Consider the following 17,214-nt stretch of genomic DNA (forward strand, 5'->3'; position numbering starts at 1 on the left):
TTAAAATAATAATAATCTAAAAGATTATTGAGAAAGCAACCAGCAGACTAACCAATGACGAAAATAATCGTTATTATAACTTAAAAAAAGTAACCGAATGATGATTTGCTGATGCTCATATTACATTAGCTCTTTAAGTTGTATTTTTCAGGGAGTGATTCACAAATTCAGATGAACTCTCATGACATTACCGTTCAGAACTAGAATAAGATTATACCCAAAATGCCTGCAGTCTGCAAAGTGATATACAGTGCTGGGCTTAAAAAAGTCACAAGGCATATTAGCAGAGCAGTGAAGACAGCTACAGAGCGGAAAAAGACTGAGAAAGACTGGATGAGAGATGGTGAGGGAGGAGAGAAACCGGAGTGAGATAGAGACCTGAAGTGCTCCAGAAGCCTGTCACATGGGGCCTAAAGCCGCACGGCTCAGCACTCTTCCTCTCTGTGTTCTGTCCGGTCCTGACATTTATCTGCTTTATTAGATTATCTGGGCTACATGGCTGTCTCCGGGCACATGCAAGCACACACACACACACACACATACAGATATATACATTCACACACACACCTCTCGATTCATTACAGCCCTAACTGCTTACTTAGGTTTATGCCCTCTTTAAATTAAAGCACAGATAACCGAGCACCTCAGAAAACACCCTTAACATGGAGAGGCGAGGCTAAAGCTGGCCATTGAGGAGGAAATTAAGACGCATTGTTTGTGAGTGTATTATCATGGATGTGTGAGTGGTCATAAGGTGGTTTTTTAACGGGCTCATCTATAGGGACTCTTCCCATCATTAGTAATTCAATTTGCTCTTTATTAGCAGCTCTTATCGGAGGCACAGACGGCTACGAGCAGCCTTCCTCACTCCATCTTCCTCTGCACTCACCCCTGCTCCACCTTTCCTGTGTCTCTGATTCTGGAACCCCATCTTTAATTAGAGATGCATGTGTTTCTACTGTGAGCCACTCAGGTTCTCCACATGACATAATACATGAAGACATGATGAAGAGGAAGGGAAGGGGGAAAGGATGTAGGAGGTGTGAGAAAGGGTGCATAAAGTTATGGAATCAGAAAAAGAGAAGCAGACTGATAGATGCAGAGCCATAGGGACAAATAAAGCCTAATGTTAATAGTGATGGCTTTTCTAATGTCTTCTGACTCCATTGAGTATGGGAGATTACACCAAGATGGGCATGAGGCGTGTAGGGTACACGCAGAATGACCGGAGGGTTGGAGGGGCAAGAGGAAGGAGGGAGGGGGAGAGAGAGGGAGGGAGGGGGTTGTAAAAACAATGATTGCTTTCCATCAGGTTAGGCCTATATTCTACAGTTCGTTAAAACAATCCAATTTGCAAAAGGATAATTATGCATTAGCTCCTTTTTATCTACTGGAGGGAGAGCGGTGCCAGAGCTTGATAGCAGTGGCGCTGCCTGCCTCCACCTCTGCAAATTACCCGCTATCGGCACTTGTTCGCCATCACGGCTGAATTGGGCAATCAATTAACCTCCCCCCTCCTCCTCTTATAGTCTGCCTTTAAGCCTCTCTAGTGACAGCCAGCAACACAAAGCCTCTACAAGGACTACATGGATGTGAGCTGCTGCCCTCTACTGGAGATGGCTGTAATAGCTGACTGAACAACTGAAGGGCCAATTACTCCTCAGCTTTGTTCCAAATCCACACTACATATCAATTACAAGCAGGTTTTGGGTACATAGTGTATTCACACTGGACAAATAATAATAAAGTTTACTCAAGGAAGAAGACAATCAGGAAGCAGAAAAAAATGCTTGATTTTTTTGAGTGTGCTGTTGACGTATACTATTGTCCCACAAAGCGAAATACAGCAGCTAAAATTAATCATAGATGAAGGTAAAAACAGATTTTCTAAAATGAACAGAGCAGAGCTCAAAACATAAACCCTACCCAGTACAGATAGTTTTGCAGAACAATCAGTGAAATTCAAAAGAATATTACTAATATACTAATCACTAGACTAACTGTGACTAATTTGGTCCCACTTTGGTAGACATGCCAGGACATGCTGCAGGAGTGGACAACTGTACGGGGATGTAAGGTTTTTGAATGCTTGATGGGCCGTTGGTGAGTTATTGACTAGAACAAGTTGTCATAGCACCACCAAATGGCCGCAGGGTGTAATTCTTATTAACTAAACAGTGGGTCCAAACCTATCTAGAAGGGTTGGGGTCTTACTGTATGGTTGCTGAGATCCACATGCTTGTAAGTGGGGGAGAGGAGAAGGAATATTAAAAAGATAACAATAATAATAATAATAATAATAACAACACAACATGGTTCCAGCATTTTACTATAAGACACACACAGACAACACAGCTGTACCATAACCAGCCAGATTAGATTTGTTCCCTCTTAACCGTGTCTTATTATTTTCCATGGATGAGCATTTGGTTGCTCATTAGAGCAGTTCGTCATGGTAACGGTGTAGGATAAATGCTCTTCATGAAATTGAAAAGAACAATACTTGCAATAATCTTGTACTATAGTCTGTAGTGTGTGCTTCTTACTTGTCCTTGATAAGGTGGGGGAGAGCCGCCTCAACTTGTGTCTACCAAAAGACACAAGCTCCCTGGAGGGCGTCCTCCTAACTCCTACGGGAGTCCTGATCGAGGTGTGCATCCGGCCCCGCGGGGAGTACTTTACCGCTGATGGGCTGGTCCCCTTCTCTGACCCACCTCCGCTGTGGTCACGGGACAGAGGGCAAAAGAGAACAGTGTAATCAGTAACACACTTCTACAAACAGCAGCCTGCAATTGTTTGCTGCCACGTTCTGGCAAAAAAAGAGTTACACAAAAAAAGGAATATAATTAGAGATTAACTTCTCAGAGCAGAAATAAACTAGAAGAAAGTAAATCAGATCATGTGCATGTTTTCATCTCTTACCTACTAACAGACTTCCTAATGATTTTCATCCTGCTGCGGAGCTTGAACCCACCAGGGGAGGAGGAGGGCATAAAGGAGGTACGTTGGGTTACAGATGGTGAAGAAACAAGCCCTCCTCTCACTCCTTTGTTGCTTTTTTCTGACGTCCAGTGGAAGGCAGATCTACGACGGGCCACTGTTGCCCCTCCTGTCACTGCTGCAGAGGTACTCTGACCTCCGGCCTTCCAGCGGTAACGGCTACTCAGTGAGGAGTTGGTAGAAGAGCCTGCAAATCCCTTTTTTATCTTAGCAGAGGGGGTGGAGGCTGCTCTGAGTTTCTTGGTGGCCTCTCCCTTCTCCAGAGCTCTCTGGGAAAGAGTCAGGGCTTTGGGCGATAATGATTTTCGAGACATTCTAACTTGGGGTCCAGCAGAGGAGGAGACCCACTTGTACTTGGAGGTCTTGGGGGCTACAGTGACCGGGCTAAGCTTTCGAGGTAACTTCTTGGCAGGGGTTCTCTTACTGACTGCGAGTAAGGGGGAGCTTCCACTGACGACTCCAGCTTTTGAGACTGACGGGGGAACAGTCACAGCTTTGCCTGTGGGTGAGCTAGCTTGTTTGGGCTCCACTCCCCCCACGTTCTGGCTCTTTACCCAAGTGAACTTGGATTTTTTCAAAAAAGACGCCCTGATTTGGCCCTGGCTAGTCTGAGGTGTGGGGTTAATGGAAGGTTGTTTTGCTACTTTAGACAGAGCAGAGAGAGGTGGTATGGTATTACCAGTCGTGAGAGTAGCTACAGTTGGCGTAGGAATGGTCTGTTTAGTCTCAGTGCTGGTTTTACTTGTCAGGGCAGGTTTGATCTGTGCTTGAGAGCTGCTCTGCAAACTGGTCGAGGTTTTGGCCTTGACTGAAGAAGGAGCTTCTGAAGAATCACTAACTTTCTTTTCTGGCAGGACTACACGTCTGCTTTCAGCCTGTCTGTGAAGCGTTTCATGTTGCATAGTGCCTGTTGAGCTTGAACCTCCTTTTCCATCTTCATGCTGAGACACAGCTGCCCCTCTAAGAGTATCTGTGTTTTTTTTCTCTGTTGCAACTCCCCTAATCCCTGTGATGCTGTTTATATGTCCCTCTCTCTTCGGTTCAGAGATTCCTGATGATAAAGTGGCAGTTGTGCCTCTCTCACTCTCCTCTCCTCTGCTGTGGCTGGGCAGTGAGGTGCTGTGAGATATACTGAGGGAACTAGACTGATGAACAGAGGAGGAGGTAGAGGCTGATGGATGTCCAGCAAAGGACTGGGGGTTCTTGTTTCTCAAAGAGTACGTTCTCTTCCAACTTCCACGGCTCTGAGGAGCAAATGGCCTCCCTCTGGAGCTGTGAGGATCGATGACAGATGTGCTGTGACCTCTGCCTCTGGCTGATGTTGGCGCTTCTGGATGCCTCTGCTCAACTCTTGCAAACGGGGTGTCGCCATGGACGCTCTTATGTTCATTGATGAGATCTGGGAATTTGAAAATAGGAATAATTTAGTTGTACAATCACTTCCAGACTGATAAACAATAATAAAAAAAAACAGAAACCACGTAAAAGCCTATTTATCATTTTCCTTTAGAGGTATCAAGTCACATAGATAGTTGTGGTTTAGTTTGAAAATGAAAGGAATTTAGTTTTCTGTGGTCACAACATTGAAAAATTCCACTAAAAACTCAACAGCAACATCTTTTCAGAACCAGTGTCCCGATTACTCTGGATGACCAGCACAGCATGCTGTCAGCTGTTTTTACTGGGACTGAAGACAGATGAAAGATTGGGAGGAAAGGAAAAACACGAATAAGTGAGTGGAGTAAACCGGTAAATTCAGATGCTTCCATACAAAATACTCACTGAAAGGATTGATAAGAATGAACATGAATGAAATATTATGTTTTGGACTTCACAGTAATGACAAGTCAACCTCCACAGTCCAGGGAGGTAAACCCCCGTCCCAGTGGAAGCAAATGAACTCACAGCAAGTTCAATTTGCTTCCATCAGGTGGGAGGTTTTATCTTCTTAGAGGAGGCACTAATAGATATAAGAAATGTTTTAATCAGGCAATGGCTTTTGAAACTAAATGTATTTAACCTGTTACAAGCTGTGGTGTACTTCTGTACTTTCCAGTATTTATTATTGTTTGGATTCATCTTTATATGTGTCATTCACTGGCTATTGTCTGTAAGCAAAACTGCCCCTTTGGAGCATTCAAGTTCTACTCTACTGTCCTCTACACCATCATCACCATCATCACCGTCCTCCTCACCAAATGAGGGGCTATCTTTCGGAAGAATCCACTTCCAGAGTCTGGTAGAATCTATGCTCAGGAGCATTGAAGCCGTTATGTCGGGTGGTGGCGGACCAACATCTCACACTTAATGTTGGCTTTTCCTTTCATTTCATTTGTCACCACGAGCACAGTGTCCTCGATACCGGGCATAACGTTATGGCTAAATACCGCGAGATGGTTTTTTCTTGAAACGTTAATTTATTGGGTGAACCGTCTGTTATGTCTTGTCGTTGGACAATTAGCTAAGCTAGCTGGCTTGTTCTCCCGTTGTTTTGTTAGCGAACGGCGGCGGAGTAAAACAGGGTTTACCTGTTGACACATGAACAGCTTCCAATAAAAAATGAATAGAGTCTACTCATCCGTACAGGCAATATATTATGAAGGGTAGATAAAGGCACCAACGTCGCTTCTTAGATGTGTGGTTATGGTTAACGTTAACGTTAGTTTTAGCTGGAGGCAAAGCTAACGGTTAACGTTGGTTTCCGACATACTTAAAAACGCGGGTCTTACATCCACACGACAGCTCTGAATTTAAAAGGCGAAATAATCAAATAGTGTTTTCTAACCCGGCTGCTACCAAACAAATTGTCGACATTAAAGAAGTGAGATTTACTTTGTAGAAGTTCAATTTGCCTCTTCAGTGCTTCTCTCTCCTCCATGTTTACAACTGAATCGTTTCGTCATCAAATAGCGACAAAAATAGTCCCTTGCGGATGATGTGTTCAGTACTGTCCAATTGCAGAACGCTGTCAGAACAGGAATTAGTTAGGTTCATCCCTCAGTTTTATCTTACAGGCTGGAATTTCATCGAGACACAGGTGTCAGTTTTCTTTGACTTTATTTCACAGGATTAAAAGGTAGATTTTATGTAGACTCAAAGTGTTGAATATTAGTTACATTAAATGAGACATCAATAATCAACAACAAAAAAGACAAAATGTGTAATGTGACCCTAATTTGTAGACTGTAAAACGATCCTGTATGTTTTTTTGTTTTTTTTTAATTTCCAGTTTTCATCACAAAGTGTTTGTCTTTCAGTAAAGACAAACAGTTTGTCTTTAACTCTGTCTGTCTAAGTCTGTCTGTCCTCTAATTTAGACCAGAGGTATAGTACAGTGCATTACCATTACATTAAGTAAGGTTACCACCAAATCAAGAAGAAGTGTTGTCTCACAGAGTACAACCCGCAGGAATAATATTTCCAATCAATGCAACATGTTCAAAGTGCTCAGTTGTTGGGTTTTGGTAGTTCCTTTGTATTCATTTATTTTTTATACTTTCAGACATTACAATTACAACTTCTTGGCAGTCCTACAGTAAAAGTAAAGGGATAAAAATAAATCAATACAAATCTGCATCCATGGTTTTTTTTCTGGGCGCAATTTTGGCAACAATTTTGAGCTGGTAGACAGTAATACACTTACTTTCAGCGACAACCAACGACAGAATGGAGCTGCCAAGACAGCAAACACGGAGATAGTAACTTGTTCAAACTATACACCCCATATAACCATATTTAAACACAGTGCCACCTGACTAAACCTGCCTATTGGCTGCCTGTAAGAACGTGCTGAGGGGCGTAATGTACACATGTACTTGTCTAATGACTTGCTGCTGGCTGTCCACTGATTTGAAAACAACAGCATCACAAAATATTCTTTCATAACATTAATGACCTCTTTCGAAGAAGTCCATCGTCAACAAGTCGTTTCTCGTGGTTCACAAAGTCAAACTGAGGAGCGTGAAGAGCCGATGACGCAGCTCTGAAATGAAAGCAGAAGTGAAACTTAACGTCGCTGGTTTGGACAGAAAGTTAAACCAAAAAGAGCGAAGATAGAACAGAAGGCAAACTTTAAAGTCGCTGGACAAGTGAAGGTAACGCTAACTTTGTCGCAAGCGTTTGAGAAAGTGATAAAAATCTAAATTAGAATTAAAACAATTAAAATTGCTCCACTGACGTTACATTTAACGTTTGCTATGGTTTCTGTTTGACGTTGCGCGCTGACGGCAGCTCCTGTAGTCAGTGTTGTAGCTAGTTAGCTAGCTTGAGTGTTGTCTGCAAATTTGATAACAGGCGTATTGTTATTGTAGTAACACCTGTGTGTGTACACTGTGTGTGTGTGTGTGTGTGTGTTTCTACAGTACTCTGCTACATCTCCTGGCCTCAGCAACATGGCGTCAACGAGGTACCTGTACTTCATCATAACAAGAAAACCTGAAACCCCAGGACGCATCAATGCTGGCAGCATATGTTACTCGTCTAGGTCAGGCCTCCAACCACCTCCCACAAAGTTGTCCGTTCAGGTCATGGGCTGCGCGTTACGTAATGACGTAGAGGTGAGTAGCGTGGCTGAGCTGAGTGAAGAGGAAGCCGAGCTGCTGCAGGCCCTGCCTGAGGACGCAGAGAGGCTGAAGTGGTTCAGAGAAAGAGATGCTCTTCGAACAGCGCTGGGACTCACTGAAGGGACTGCAGTGACTGTCGACGAAGGAGGAAAGAAGCTTAGAGGCGTCATTCGCTTCATTGGAAGATTGGCAGATCCAACATATTACACTCCCTTAACAGGAATATTCTTTGGCGTTGAACTGCAGGTGAGGCTTTAAAGTGTTGGTGCAACCGAATCAGAAAATAATCATTTTCTTCCCTGCTTTCCCCTGCTGGCATCTGTCCATGCATACCACTTCAGTTTCATTTGCTCAGGTTTTGAGATGTGCATCTCTGATATTTCTGTTTCCAGTCCAACATAGCAGAGGTGAATGGAATTGGGTTTGTGGTGTTCACAGAACTGAGCACGTATAATGAAATATGGTGTTTAGCACCTTGAATTATGTTTGAAAAAGCATTAAAAGCCTCCAATCAGCAGCTAGGACTGTGGATGACGAAAGGTCCTATTTACCGATGAATCCAGGTTAGAGATTTCTGGCAGTAACAGAAGGGTGTACGTAAGGAGACGGACAGGAGAGAGAATGATTCCGCAGTGGATCAAACCAACAGTGAAACAATGTGCTGGGAATATTCAAGGGTTGCCTGCTCTGGAGTTGGACCCCTGCTGCGAATCGACTACACCCCGACCGAGGAGAAGCACCCCTCCATTCCTCAGAGACCTGCTGTACCCTCTGGTCTGCATCTTTGTGGAGAGGGCTTCATACTGCAGCAGGATAAGGACCCCAAACACACCTCAAGAACTACTTGAAGACCAAAGAAGACCAAGGAGTCCTGACTGTCATGGATTTTCCTCCACCCCATTGAATTATGTATGGGGGGCACTTGAAGACTCAGAAAGCCAAGCATTCTGTGACCTCACAAGAAGCCCTTTGGAACAAATCCTGCTGGGATAACATGGGTCATCAGGTTTGGCACAAACTTGTGGGGTCCGTGCTGTCATTAAAGCAAAAGGGGGGCATACCAAAGACTAAGATGTTTTAAAATTCCTGTACATTTTTCAAAGATGCAACTTTTCACTCAAATTGTTAAGCTGATATTATCATTTGTAATGGAAAAAAAATTGTATTACATTCAAAACAAATGCAAAATAGAAGTATCTTGACTGGGGGTCTCAGACCTTTGGACCCTACTGTATGATGTGTATCATTAACAGTGAAATGTACAGATCCATTTATAGAGGCGTTGAATTGAGTGTGGCCTTAATTCAGGGGTGCTGCTCTGCTTCTTTGCCACAGGGAGAAGACAAGGGGAAGGGCAATACTAATGGGACCTATATGTATAAAACCCTCTTCTCCTGTGTGAAAGATGGTGGCATTTTTGCCCCATTCTCCAGAGTCAAGCCTGTCTCACAACCAGAAACAGAGGCGCTAATCCCAGGGGACAGAGTCACTTACTTCATCAGCGATAAATGTCGGCATGGAATGGTGGTGGACGTGCAGGAAAAGGATGGAAAACATATTGTTCGGATCTCCACGGTAAGAAATATTTCAGTTTTTCAGTTGAAATGGCCCAAAACTTCTGAAGGAAAAGAAATGTTTAAAAATAAAGTCATTCCTTTTTCATTCCTTGTTACCAATATGTGACCAATTGTGTTTCCTTTTTATTTATATATTTTCACAATAATAAAATGTACATTCTTTTATGTTTTGTTTGTGATTAACAATAAAAAGTTCTTAAAAGTCAATGTAACTTCTTAACACAGCCTCTTCTGTGACTTCACAGTTGATCACATGATCACTGTTGATCCTTCCTGCTCAGTAGCTGTATGTGCTGTGTATAAAACGATGCTTATAATTAATTGTTTTACTCTTATCTGTCGTGGCCGTCAGACACCATGCTGTCACAGTTTGTTTGCTCCTGCTCGTCCTTGAGTTCTCTGATACAAGCAGATTTTAAATGAACAGCGTCACCCCCTTCGGTTCAAAGCTAGCAGTTTGCAGTACATTTATAATTCTTCTTTGTTGGTATTTTCAGGACACAGATGAGAATGGAAAGACAGGGGGCGAACTAGAAGTTCCACTACAGTTGGTTGCTAAGGGGGAGGTGCCTGCAGGTTAGAGCAACTCTATACATGATGAAGTGTGAAGGTATTTCCCACATTTGTAATAAATCTGACCCAAATATATTCTTACATTTGAGCCAGAGAGCATGGACGTTGACACAGCCCTGGTGGATCCAAACACTGGTGATCTGTACATGGGTCTGAGTGTGAACTCTATGGTCGAGGTGACCTTGGCTGAAGGCAATTCATATGGAATCATCCGCTGGATCGGCACTCTGCCTGATCTACAGGAAACCATGGCTGGACTAGAGCTGGTAATACTTATACTGACATGTTCAGTGCAGATTCAGATCTCATTGAAATATGTCAAATGTACAATTATGGGAACACATCATCTCCTAGGTGTGCTGTTGTGACAGTTCATTGTTTATAGTAGTTCGAAGCCATCGCACATTATTGCTTTTCATTGAATCTTGAATGCAATGACGTTATTCTTCTGTGTGTATCTGTCTCCAGGAGGAGGTCAAAGGAGTGAGTGACGGTACCTTCAAAAGTAAGCGTTTATTCAAATGTCCCCACAAGAGAGCTCTGTTTGTGAAGCTTAGCTCCTGCCGTCCCGACTCACGATTTCAGAGCACATCAGCCAATCACAGCGAGAGGATGCCGAAACAGGAAGACCCAGGTCAGAACGGGATTGATCGGCTCATTTCTGTTTCAGTCTCGAGTAACTCTTTGTTCACCATTTTGTTATGTTGTTGTTTGAATTGAGTGTGCAGCCAGTGCCCCCTTGTGGACACAGTGGTGCTGTAGGCAGCAGAGTGACGTGCAGTTTGGAAATATCCAACTTTTGTGTCGTTTTTAATTGTTTTTTTTTTAAAGTTATATTTATATGATTTTAATGTAATGAAATATATTCTAAAAAAAAAACAAACATGTCAGCTCAGATAAAGCATTAACATCTTAAATGATGAATGATAGTTGAACGTGTCCAGAACCAGTGGGGTTGAGGTCAGGGGGTGTGCAGGCCGGTCGAGTTCGTCTACACCAAACTGGGAAAACCGTTTCTTCATGCAGCTGGCTTTGTGTACGGGGTCATCGTCCTGCTGAAACAGGAAAGACACAAACACAAACTCAAAGCATGGAAAACAGCCCCAGACCAAAAATACACTTGATTGAGTAGAGGGGGGGGTGTATATAAACTTTTGGCAATGTCTTAAATACAGTACAGAACACACATATAGCAGAATGCTGCCTTTGCTAACTGGTAACACTGCATCAACAATGATCACCAGCTGGACATGCATGTTGTGTTTACATACATGATGGTTTATGTGTGTGTTACTTTAGACAGAGAGACAGAGCACAGCACAGGGAAGCTGGAGACTGTCCCTCCTATCACCACAGAGCAGGTTAAACCGATTTTGATTGGACGAATGAGGGGGATCCAAGGCCACTGCAACTCCTGCTACATGGATGCTGCCCTCTTCAGGTCAGGATGATGAACGTGTGACGATAAATAAAATGCATTTCAAGGGTTTTTGTAACGTATAGCTGAAAGGAATCAAAACTGGCTGATTTCAACGTAGGAAGCCAAATTAAAAACTGTTAAAAACTGCCTTTAGTTTTAGAACATACTGTAACGTGGTGGTTTTTCGTGTCATAACTCTGTTTCTGTCTGTGCTTTCAGCTTGTTTTCCTGCTCCTCTGTGTTGGACTCCATGCTGTTTAAATCAACAGAACCTCAAGATGCCCCAATTCAGAAAACGCTGCTCCATGACATCGTTAATCCCCTCCGCAGGTGTGTGCTCTTATGTATTTGCAAAACATGTAACTATTTATATGGTGATTTAATAATGTATAAATACTCTGTGTGATCTTTGCAGTAAGGGTTTTGTGGAAGGGCAGCACGTCATGAAGCTCCGGCAGCAGCTGCAGAAACACGGCTACAGTCACTCCTTCACCACAGACGAGAAGGGTCAGTTTAATCTGGCAGCTTTAAAACAGCTGATTTGTTTTTTGTTTTAAAGCAATCTCTGAACCCATCAGCTGTTGTCTGACGACAATTTAGCCTCTTGGGGCAATGGCCAATGTTTCAGGGCTTCTGGTGTAGCCAGCGGATATCTGGATAGCGGATATCCGAACCAAGACTTCCTCTTCCGTGCGCCCGTCATTGGTCATCAATCTCAGCACCCGTCGGCTATCATCTGACAATGATTTGAATGCAGATACATTTTTAAAAAGCTAATAAAAAGCTAATCTCTAGGGCTCCGAGATTGATAAAAAGCTAAATCATTGTCTGCCGATAGCCAATGGGTTCAGAGATTGTATTTCAGCTAATGCGTTCTGCCTCTTTTGCTCTTCACACGGACTGTTTACCTGCATGCAACCCAAGCACACTCAAACACGATTGGTCAATATCACTCCGACTACAAACGGACTGGAAACGGCAACCAGAACTCTTCCGATACCAAAATCTTGTGCCTACAGATTCAGCATTCACATGCAGATATCTGTTTATCAAGAGTCGGTTTAAAGTGACTGTTGATGTTGTCTTTCAGATCCAGAAGAGTTCCTTACTGTCATCATGCACCACATTCTTGCACTGGATCCTCTACTCAAACTGTACAGTTACAACACCACAGCTAAATACTGTTTCCCACTACATAGCTTGAATACAGTGAGCCTTTAAAGAAAGTTGCATTCAGGCTTCACATTTGTCTCCCATTTAGCTCAGCGGGTGGGAAAGTGCAGGAGAGTTACTGCTATCAGATCTTCTTGGACCAGAACCACAGTCTGGTGCTGCCTACAGTCCAGCAGCTGCTGGAGCATTCCTTCTACAGTGCAGGACTCAAGCTGGCAGAGGTGAGATCACTTTACACGCTAATTAACCACATTTGTGTTATTTGATGTAGCGATTTCTCTTTTTATCAGGTTAAACTGAACGTTAATTAAACTGGTAGTGATCATTTACAACGTTATTTCTTCATTTAACCAACTACTGCAGCTCAGTGGAAGGCTTACTCGATGGCCTGTAGAGTTGGTGGTTCAGCTGCCAGCTCTGCTAAAAGCATGACGTCGAATAATAATACTATGATACTATACTACGATTAGAATAAAACACCATAATCTTTGCATTTTTAAAGCTGTCACAAGCACATTTGTGTCATTTTTTTATACTTTTGTAGAACAATTACTTATGAAATTCAAACTGACTGTTTGTTTCAGTACCAACATATTCCTAGATTTCTTCATCTTTCTGGTCAGGAGATCTGTCTATCTGATGCTCTCCCTCTTAGGATGACTCTCCAGCAGATGGCTCTGTTGGACAGTTATCTCAGCAGATGCTCTAGATGTATTCTGTGTGCGCCGTGTGTGATCTTCTCATTTCATTGTCTTATAATTGCAGGTGCCATCCTGCCTCATCCTCCAGATGCCTCGCTTTGGGAAGAAATTCAAGATGTTTGACAAGATCATTCCCTCTCTGGAGCTGGACATCACTGACCTCCTCTCTGAAGGTACAGTTAAACACACAAACACACATACAGACTAACATGATTTAACACAAATGGCCACAGTGAATAGAACATGTGGAGTGTTTTTCAGGTCCTCAGCAGTGCATCCTGTGTGGAAACTTGGCCCAGCAAGAGTGCATCGAATGTTTTAAAGATCCCCTTTTCAGCCAGACGGGATTCAAAATCTTCTGCAACACGTGTTCATCTCAGGTGCAGTTTGTTTCACTGTCTGGACACCCGAGTCATTTTGTCTGTTTTTAGCATAATTAAGGGCTTGTTGAGTATAGATGGTATGGATTGACATCACTTTTCCATGTGATACAAACCAACTCCTCACCACTTCACCGGCTCTGGCTGCTGTTAAGGAGTAGAGCTGTGTTACAGGGAGGAAACAAACCCAGGGTTCCTACAAGTCTTCAAAAACTGTTATGTTTTCAGGGTTAGCAATATGCTTGAATTTGAATATACTCTGTGCTTGATTTTCAACCTAATCTTGTGTTCCATTTTTTGTCATAAAGCCAGATGTTTCATGTTTGCCACTGAGAGCGGAGTGGGATTAGTACAAATACCCTCGATTTATAGACTGCTGGGTGTAGAATGACGCGCTGAAACCCTGGCAATTGACAGCCATTTTGATAATCAATTAAATGTTGTAATAAATCATTTATTAAATTCAATGAAACCATTCTGTTGATATTATTATGAAAATAATCATCAGCTGCAGCCCTAACTGCATGTGTGTGTTTTTCCCAGGTGCACAGTCATCCTCAGCGCCGGTCCCATCAACTAGTTTCTCTGGAAGTCCCCAAGGGTTACTGTGGTTACAGCGTACCTCACGCTCTGACCAGAGACAAGCTGGAGCTGTTCGCCGTGCTCTGCATCGAGACCAGCCACTACGTGTCCTTCATCAAATACGGACCAAACAGCCAAGACTGGATCTTCTTTGACAGCATGGCAGATCGACAAGGTGAGTGGTCTGTTGTTATGATTGCCTCATTACGTGCACCTTTCCTCCATGTACTTCTCTGTACGCTCAGTTGTGTGCTGTGTTCAGGAGAGAGAGACGGCTTCAACATCCCGGAGGTTCACGCCTGCCCTGAGGTCGGCGTGTACCTGGAAATGTCTCCCGTGGAGCTGGCCAATCAGGTGCCTCGAGACATGAAAGGTGTGGCTAAGCGTCTCTTTTGTGACGCCTACATGTACCTGTATCAGAGCACCAGCATGTGTCTCTATCGTTGAGGGGACACGTCGCAGCGCTGGGACACTGCACAATATGTCGATAAATATCTATACGTATATATCATTTTCTGCCCTGGTACTGGGAAAGTATTATCGGGATTTAATAATTTATAACAACATTGTTTCTGTAATATTGTCTGAAAAAAAAAGCTGACATGGCTTGCTCAGTGATCTTTGCACTATAAAGAAACTGACAATCACTGACATGCGTTGGCAAACACAAGTGACATGTTGCACTGTAATATTAGGACTTTCTAGTCTTGGTGTTTGATTATTATCTTTAAAAGTTACATTTTCAAGCTTTATTTTTAGAGTGAATGAGTTTTGCAGACAGAAAAGATCTACTGAAGATTTCAGAGTGGCCCGTTGTAATAAATGCCACGACACCGTGCTTTTGTAAATACAGTGCTGTTAATTTGATTAGTAATCTCACCATTGTTTCCTAATGGTTTCTGACTAATGAGGGTTTAGGATTGTGGCTAGACCAGTTACTTTATATTAGATATATTATACTTGATTAATAGGAAATGATATGTTGCTCTTTTGTATCTGTCAGCATCCTAACTGCTGTGATGTTTGGAATAACGGTTCGATTAATTACAAAGTTGGGAAAACTTGTCTCAAATGGCTTCGAAGGGGTCCTGACTAAACCTTCCAATTTATACTGCATCTTTATTGCTATGGATTCTGATATACGGTACAATGAATATGATAAATACAAGTAATAAAACATATCCCAATCCTACACACAAAGCATGTGTTTCTACTGAAAGAGAAGTACGTTTCTATACATAGACGCATAGCTACAAATTAATGTAGGAAAACCATAAAAAGGAAAAAAAGAATATTTGGTATTTTTTCCCTCAGCATGCAACTGTGCTCATTTATAACCAGGGTCACACTTTGGACTCACATCTAGCACACTGACTGGCCTCGATGGTGCACCATTAGATCACTTCTTTATTCTTTGACCGGATATCTTCCTGGTGAAGCCAAACTTCTGGAGCAGTCTGACATTTTTTCCAGCAGCCATAAAAACCACCATGAAAGACGCCCAATCCAGACGCTTCTTTTATTAACAATTAACAATCTTCAACTTTTGATCTGCAAAATTATTGAGTAGAACAACATGTGTCTGGTTGTCTCAGTGTTTATTTGCTTTTTAACTTGAACCAAATCGATTGAAACTCAACTTCTTACTCACTTCTTTGCTGTCCTTATGTTGACATGCATAAATTCGCCTGAGTGCCTTGTGCACCTTTTATAAAGGCTGACTGTATGTGGGGTTCTCCAGGGATCCATTCTTGGTCCCTTGTTAGCAACATCACCCACAGACCCACTGTTACCATTAAATATGCTGATGACACTCAGCTGTATACGCTCCTGTCCCCTGCACGCCTACAAGTCAATAGTTGAGTGTATTAAAGACATAAATTAACTGGATGTCTCACAGTTTCCTGCAACTCAGTAATGACAAAACAGAGATTCTTTTTATTGGTGCCTCAGCAGCAGGAAATATGATCTCATTTAGCATCTGTCTCTGGAAAGACCACACAGGCCACAAACTTTTGGTTTTATTAGTATTTATGACTTTGATTTCTAGAGCTTTGTCATGAGGACTGACTTTCATTACTTAAAACATATCTTAGGTGCAAGGCGTCTTCAGAAAAGCTTCTTCATAAATTCATATCCCGGTCCTCCCACACTGGACTGCTTAACGATGCTGTTGCAACTGTGACTTTCTTTGGTTAGATTTTTAAAGTGAAGTGAGAGTAAAACTCATTGTCATCACAGCAGTCCTCAGATCTCTGCTTTGGCTTTCTATCAGTTTTAGAGGTGTAGAATTTTCCATATTGTCTGCAAAGCCCCACATGGCCTTTCTCTACTGTACCCATCTGTATATCTGGTCAGATATGAGCCACACCGTCATCTGTTGTTCAAAGGGTTAAATTAATTACTTTATACTATCGTCAACCAATCACATAAAGATGAAGTCTAAAACAAATATATGATAGTCTAGTTATAGTTAAAGTCTAAAAATGATATTTGTAGGAAAGAAGGTCAGAACAAAGCACTGGAAACAATATCTGAAGTGATGGGGACACGAAACATTTAACACAACAGGAAGTCCTGTTTCCTCTTGAGAAGGGATCACACCGCTGCACTGAGGGACAGCACGAACCTCCTCACTTACTGATGCCCTCTCTCTCCGCTGAGAGGCGAGAGGAAGGTACAGGGTGGCTGGCAATTTAAAATTGGGAAGAAGCCTTTCAGATGAAGCTCAAGCAGAGTCACCAGCAGTCAAACCCAAAGCATTTTGTACAACCAAGAGTGTCAAGTTCTTGTAAATGAAAAAATGGTTGGTTTGTCACCTGGCCAGGCCACCTGTCGGAAAAAGACATAAACACAAGTCATGTTAAGTATTAGATTAAGTACAAGAAACGATGACCATTTTCTGGTGAATATTGTCTCTCAGTGAGTTCAGACCCGAACACGAAGCTAATTTTTGCTTTGAGTAATTCAGTGTGTTAATCCACTCGAGTAGCTTTGCAGCCTACGTTTATTTGTTATCTTAATATGGCCAAAAACACGTGAAGTCTTATATCCGCTGCCTCACACGGACATGAGGACAGTCTGTGGGCTTGCCTCCATTGTTTCTGACTTCTCACCTGCTGCAAATATTTCATTTCACTGCTGACTTTTGTGCTGTTAGTGTTTCCTTTTGAAAACAAAGCAGTGAAACATAAAACAAGCAGCAAATGACTGTTTAGCAAACTTCAAAGGCGTACAGTCAGATTC

The 17,214-nt window shown here is 42.5% G+C and overlaps 2 protein-coding genes across 2 annotated transcripts in view; one reads left to right on the plus strand and one right to left on the minus strand.

Moving 5' to 3' along the window:
- Positions 1 to 5,878, minus strand: part of zc3h3 (zinc finger CCCH-type containing 3) — a 51,771-nt gene extending 45,893 nt beyond the window's left edge. Inside the window, exons 1-3 of the mRNA XM_070909428.1 lie at positions 5,833 to 5,878; positions 2,923 to 4,399; positions 2,547 to 2,719 (exon numbers count right to left, since the gene is read on the minus strand). Of these exons, the coding sequence (XP_070765529.1) occupies positions 2,547 to 2,719; positions 2,923 to 4,399; positions 5,833 to 5,878 (1,696 nt within the window). The remainder of the gene's footprint in view (positions 1 to 2,546; positions 2,720 to 2,922; positions 4,400 to 5,832) is intronic.
- A 1,025-nt stretch (positions 5,879 to 6,903) lies between these two features.
- cyldl (cylindromatosis (turban tumor syndrome), like) lies at positions 6,904 to 15,466 on the plus strand. The gene is made up of 15 exons (XM_070908523.1): positions 6,904 to 7,094; positions 7,362 to 7,808; positions 8,898 to 9,137; positions 9,637 to 9,715; positions 9,806 to 9,978; positions 10,181 to 10,346; positions 11,012 to 11,153; positions 11,352 to 11,462; positions 11,548 to 11,639; positions 12,223 to 12,286; positions 12,394 to 12,526; positions 13,071 to 13,179; positions 13,268 to 13,386; positions 13,930 to 14,143; positions 14,231 to 15,466. Exons 2-15 carry the CDS (start codon positions 7,392 to 7,394, stop codon positions 14,413 to 14,415), a joined length of 2,244 nt encoding a protein of 747 aa, XP_070764624.1. The 5' UTR covers positions 6,904 to 7,094; positions 7,362 to 7,391; the 3' UTR covers positions 14,416 to 15,466.
- Positions 15,467 to 17,214: the final 1,748 nt, after the last annotated feature.

This window comes from Enoplosus armatus, chromosome 7, assembly GCF_043641665.1.
Source record: "Enoplosus armatus isolate fEnoArm2 chromosome 7, fEnoArm2.hap1, whole genome shotgun sequence".
NCBI classification, from domain to species: Eukaryota; Metazoa; Chordata; class Actinopteri; order Centrarchiformes; family Enoplosidae; genus Enoplosus; species Enoplosus armatus.

Coding starts and splice junctions, on each gene's coding strand:
- cyldl (XM_070908523.1), top strand. CDS start 7,392: ATGGCGTCAACGAGGTACCTGTACTTCATCATAACAAGAAAACCTGAA. Junction 10,347..11,011: donor GCCGAAACAGGAAGACCCAG/GTCAGAACGGGA, acceptor GTGTTACTTTAG/ACAGAGAGACAGAGCACAGC. Junction 11,154..11,351: donor ATGGATGCTGCCCTCTTCAG/GTCAGGATGATG, acceptor CTGTGCTTTCAG/CTTGTTTTCCTGCTCCTCTG.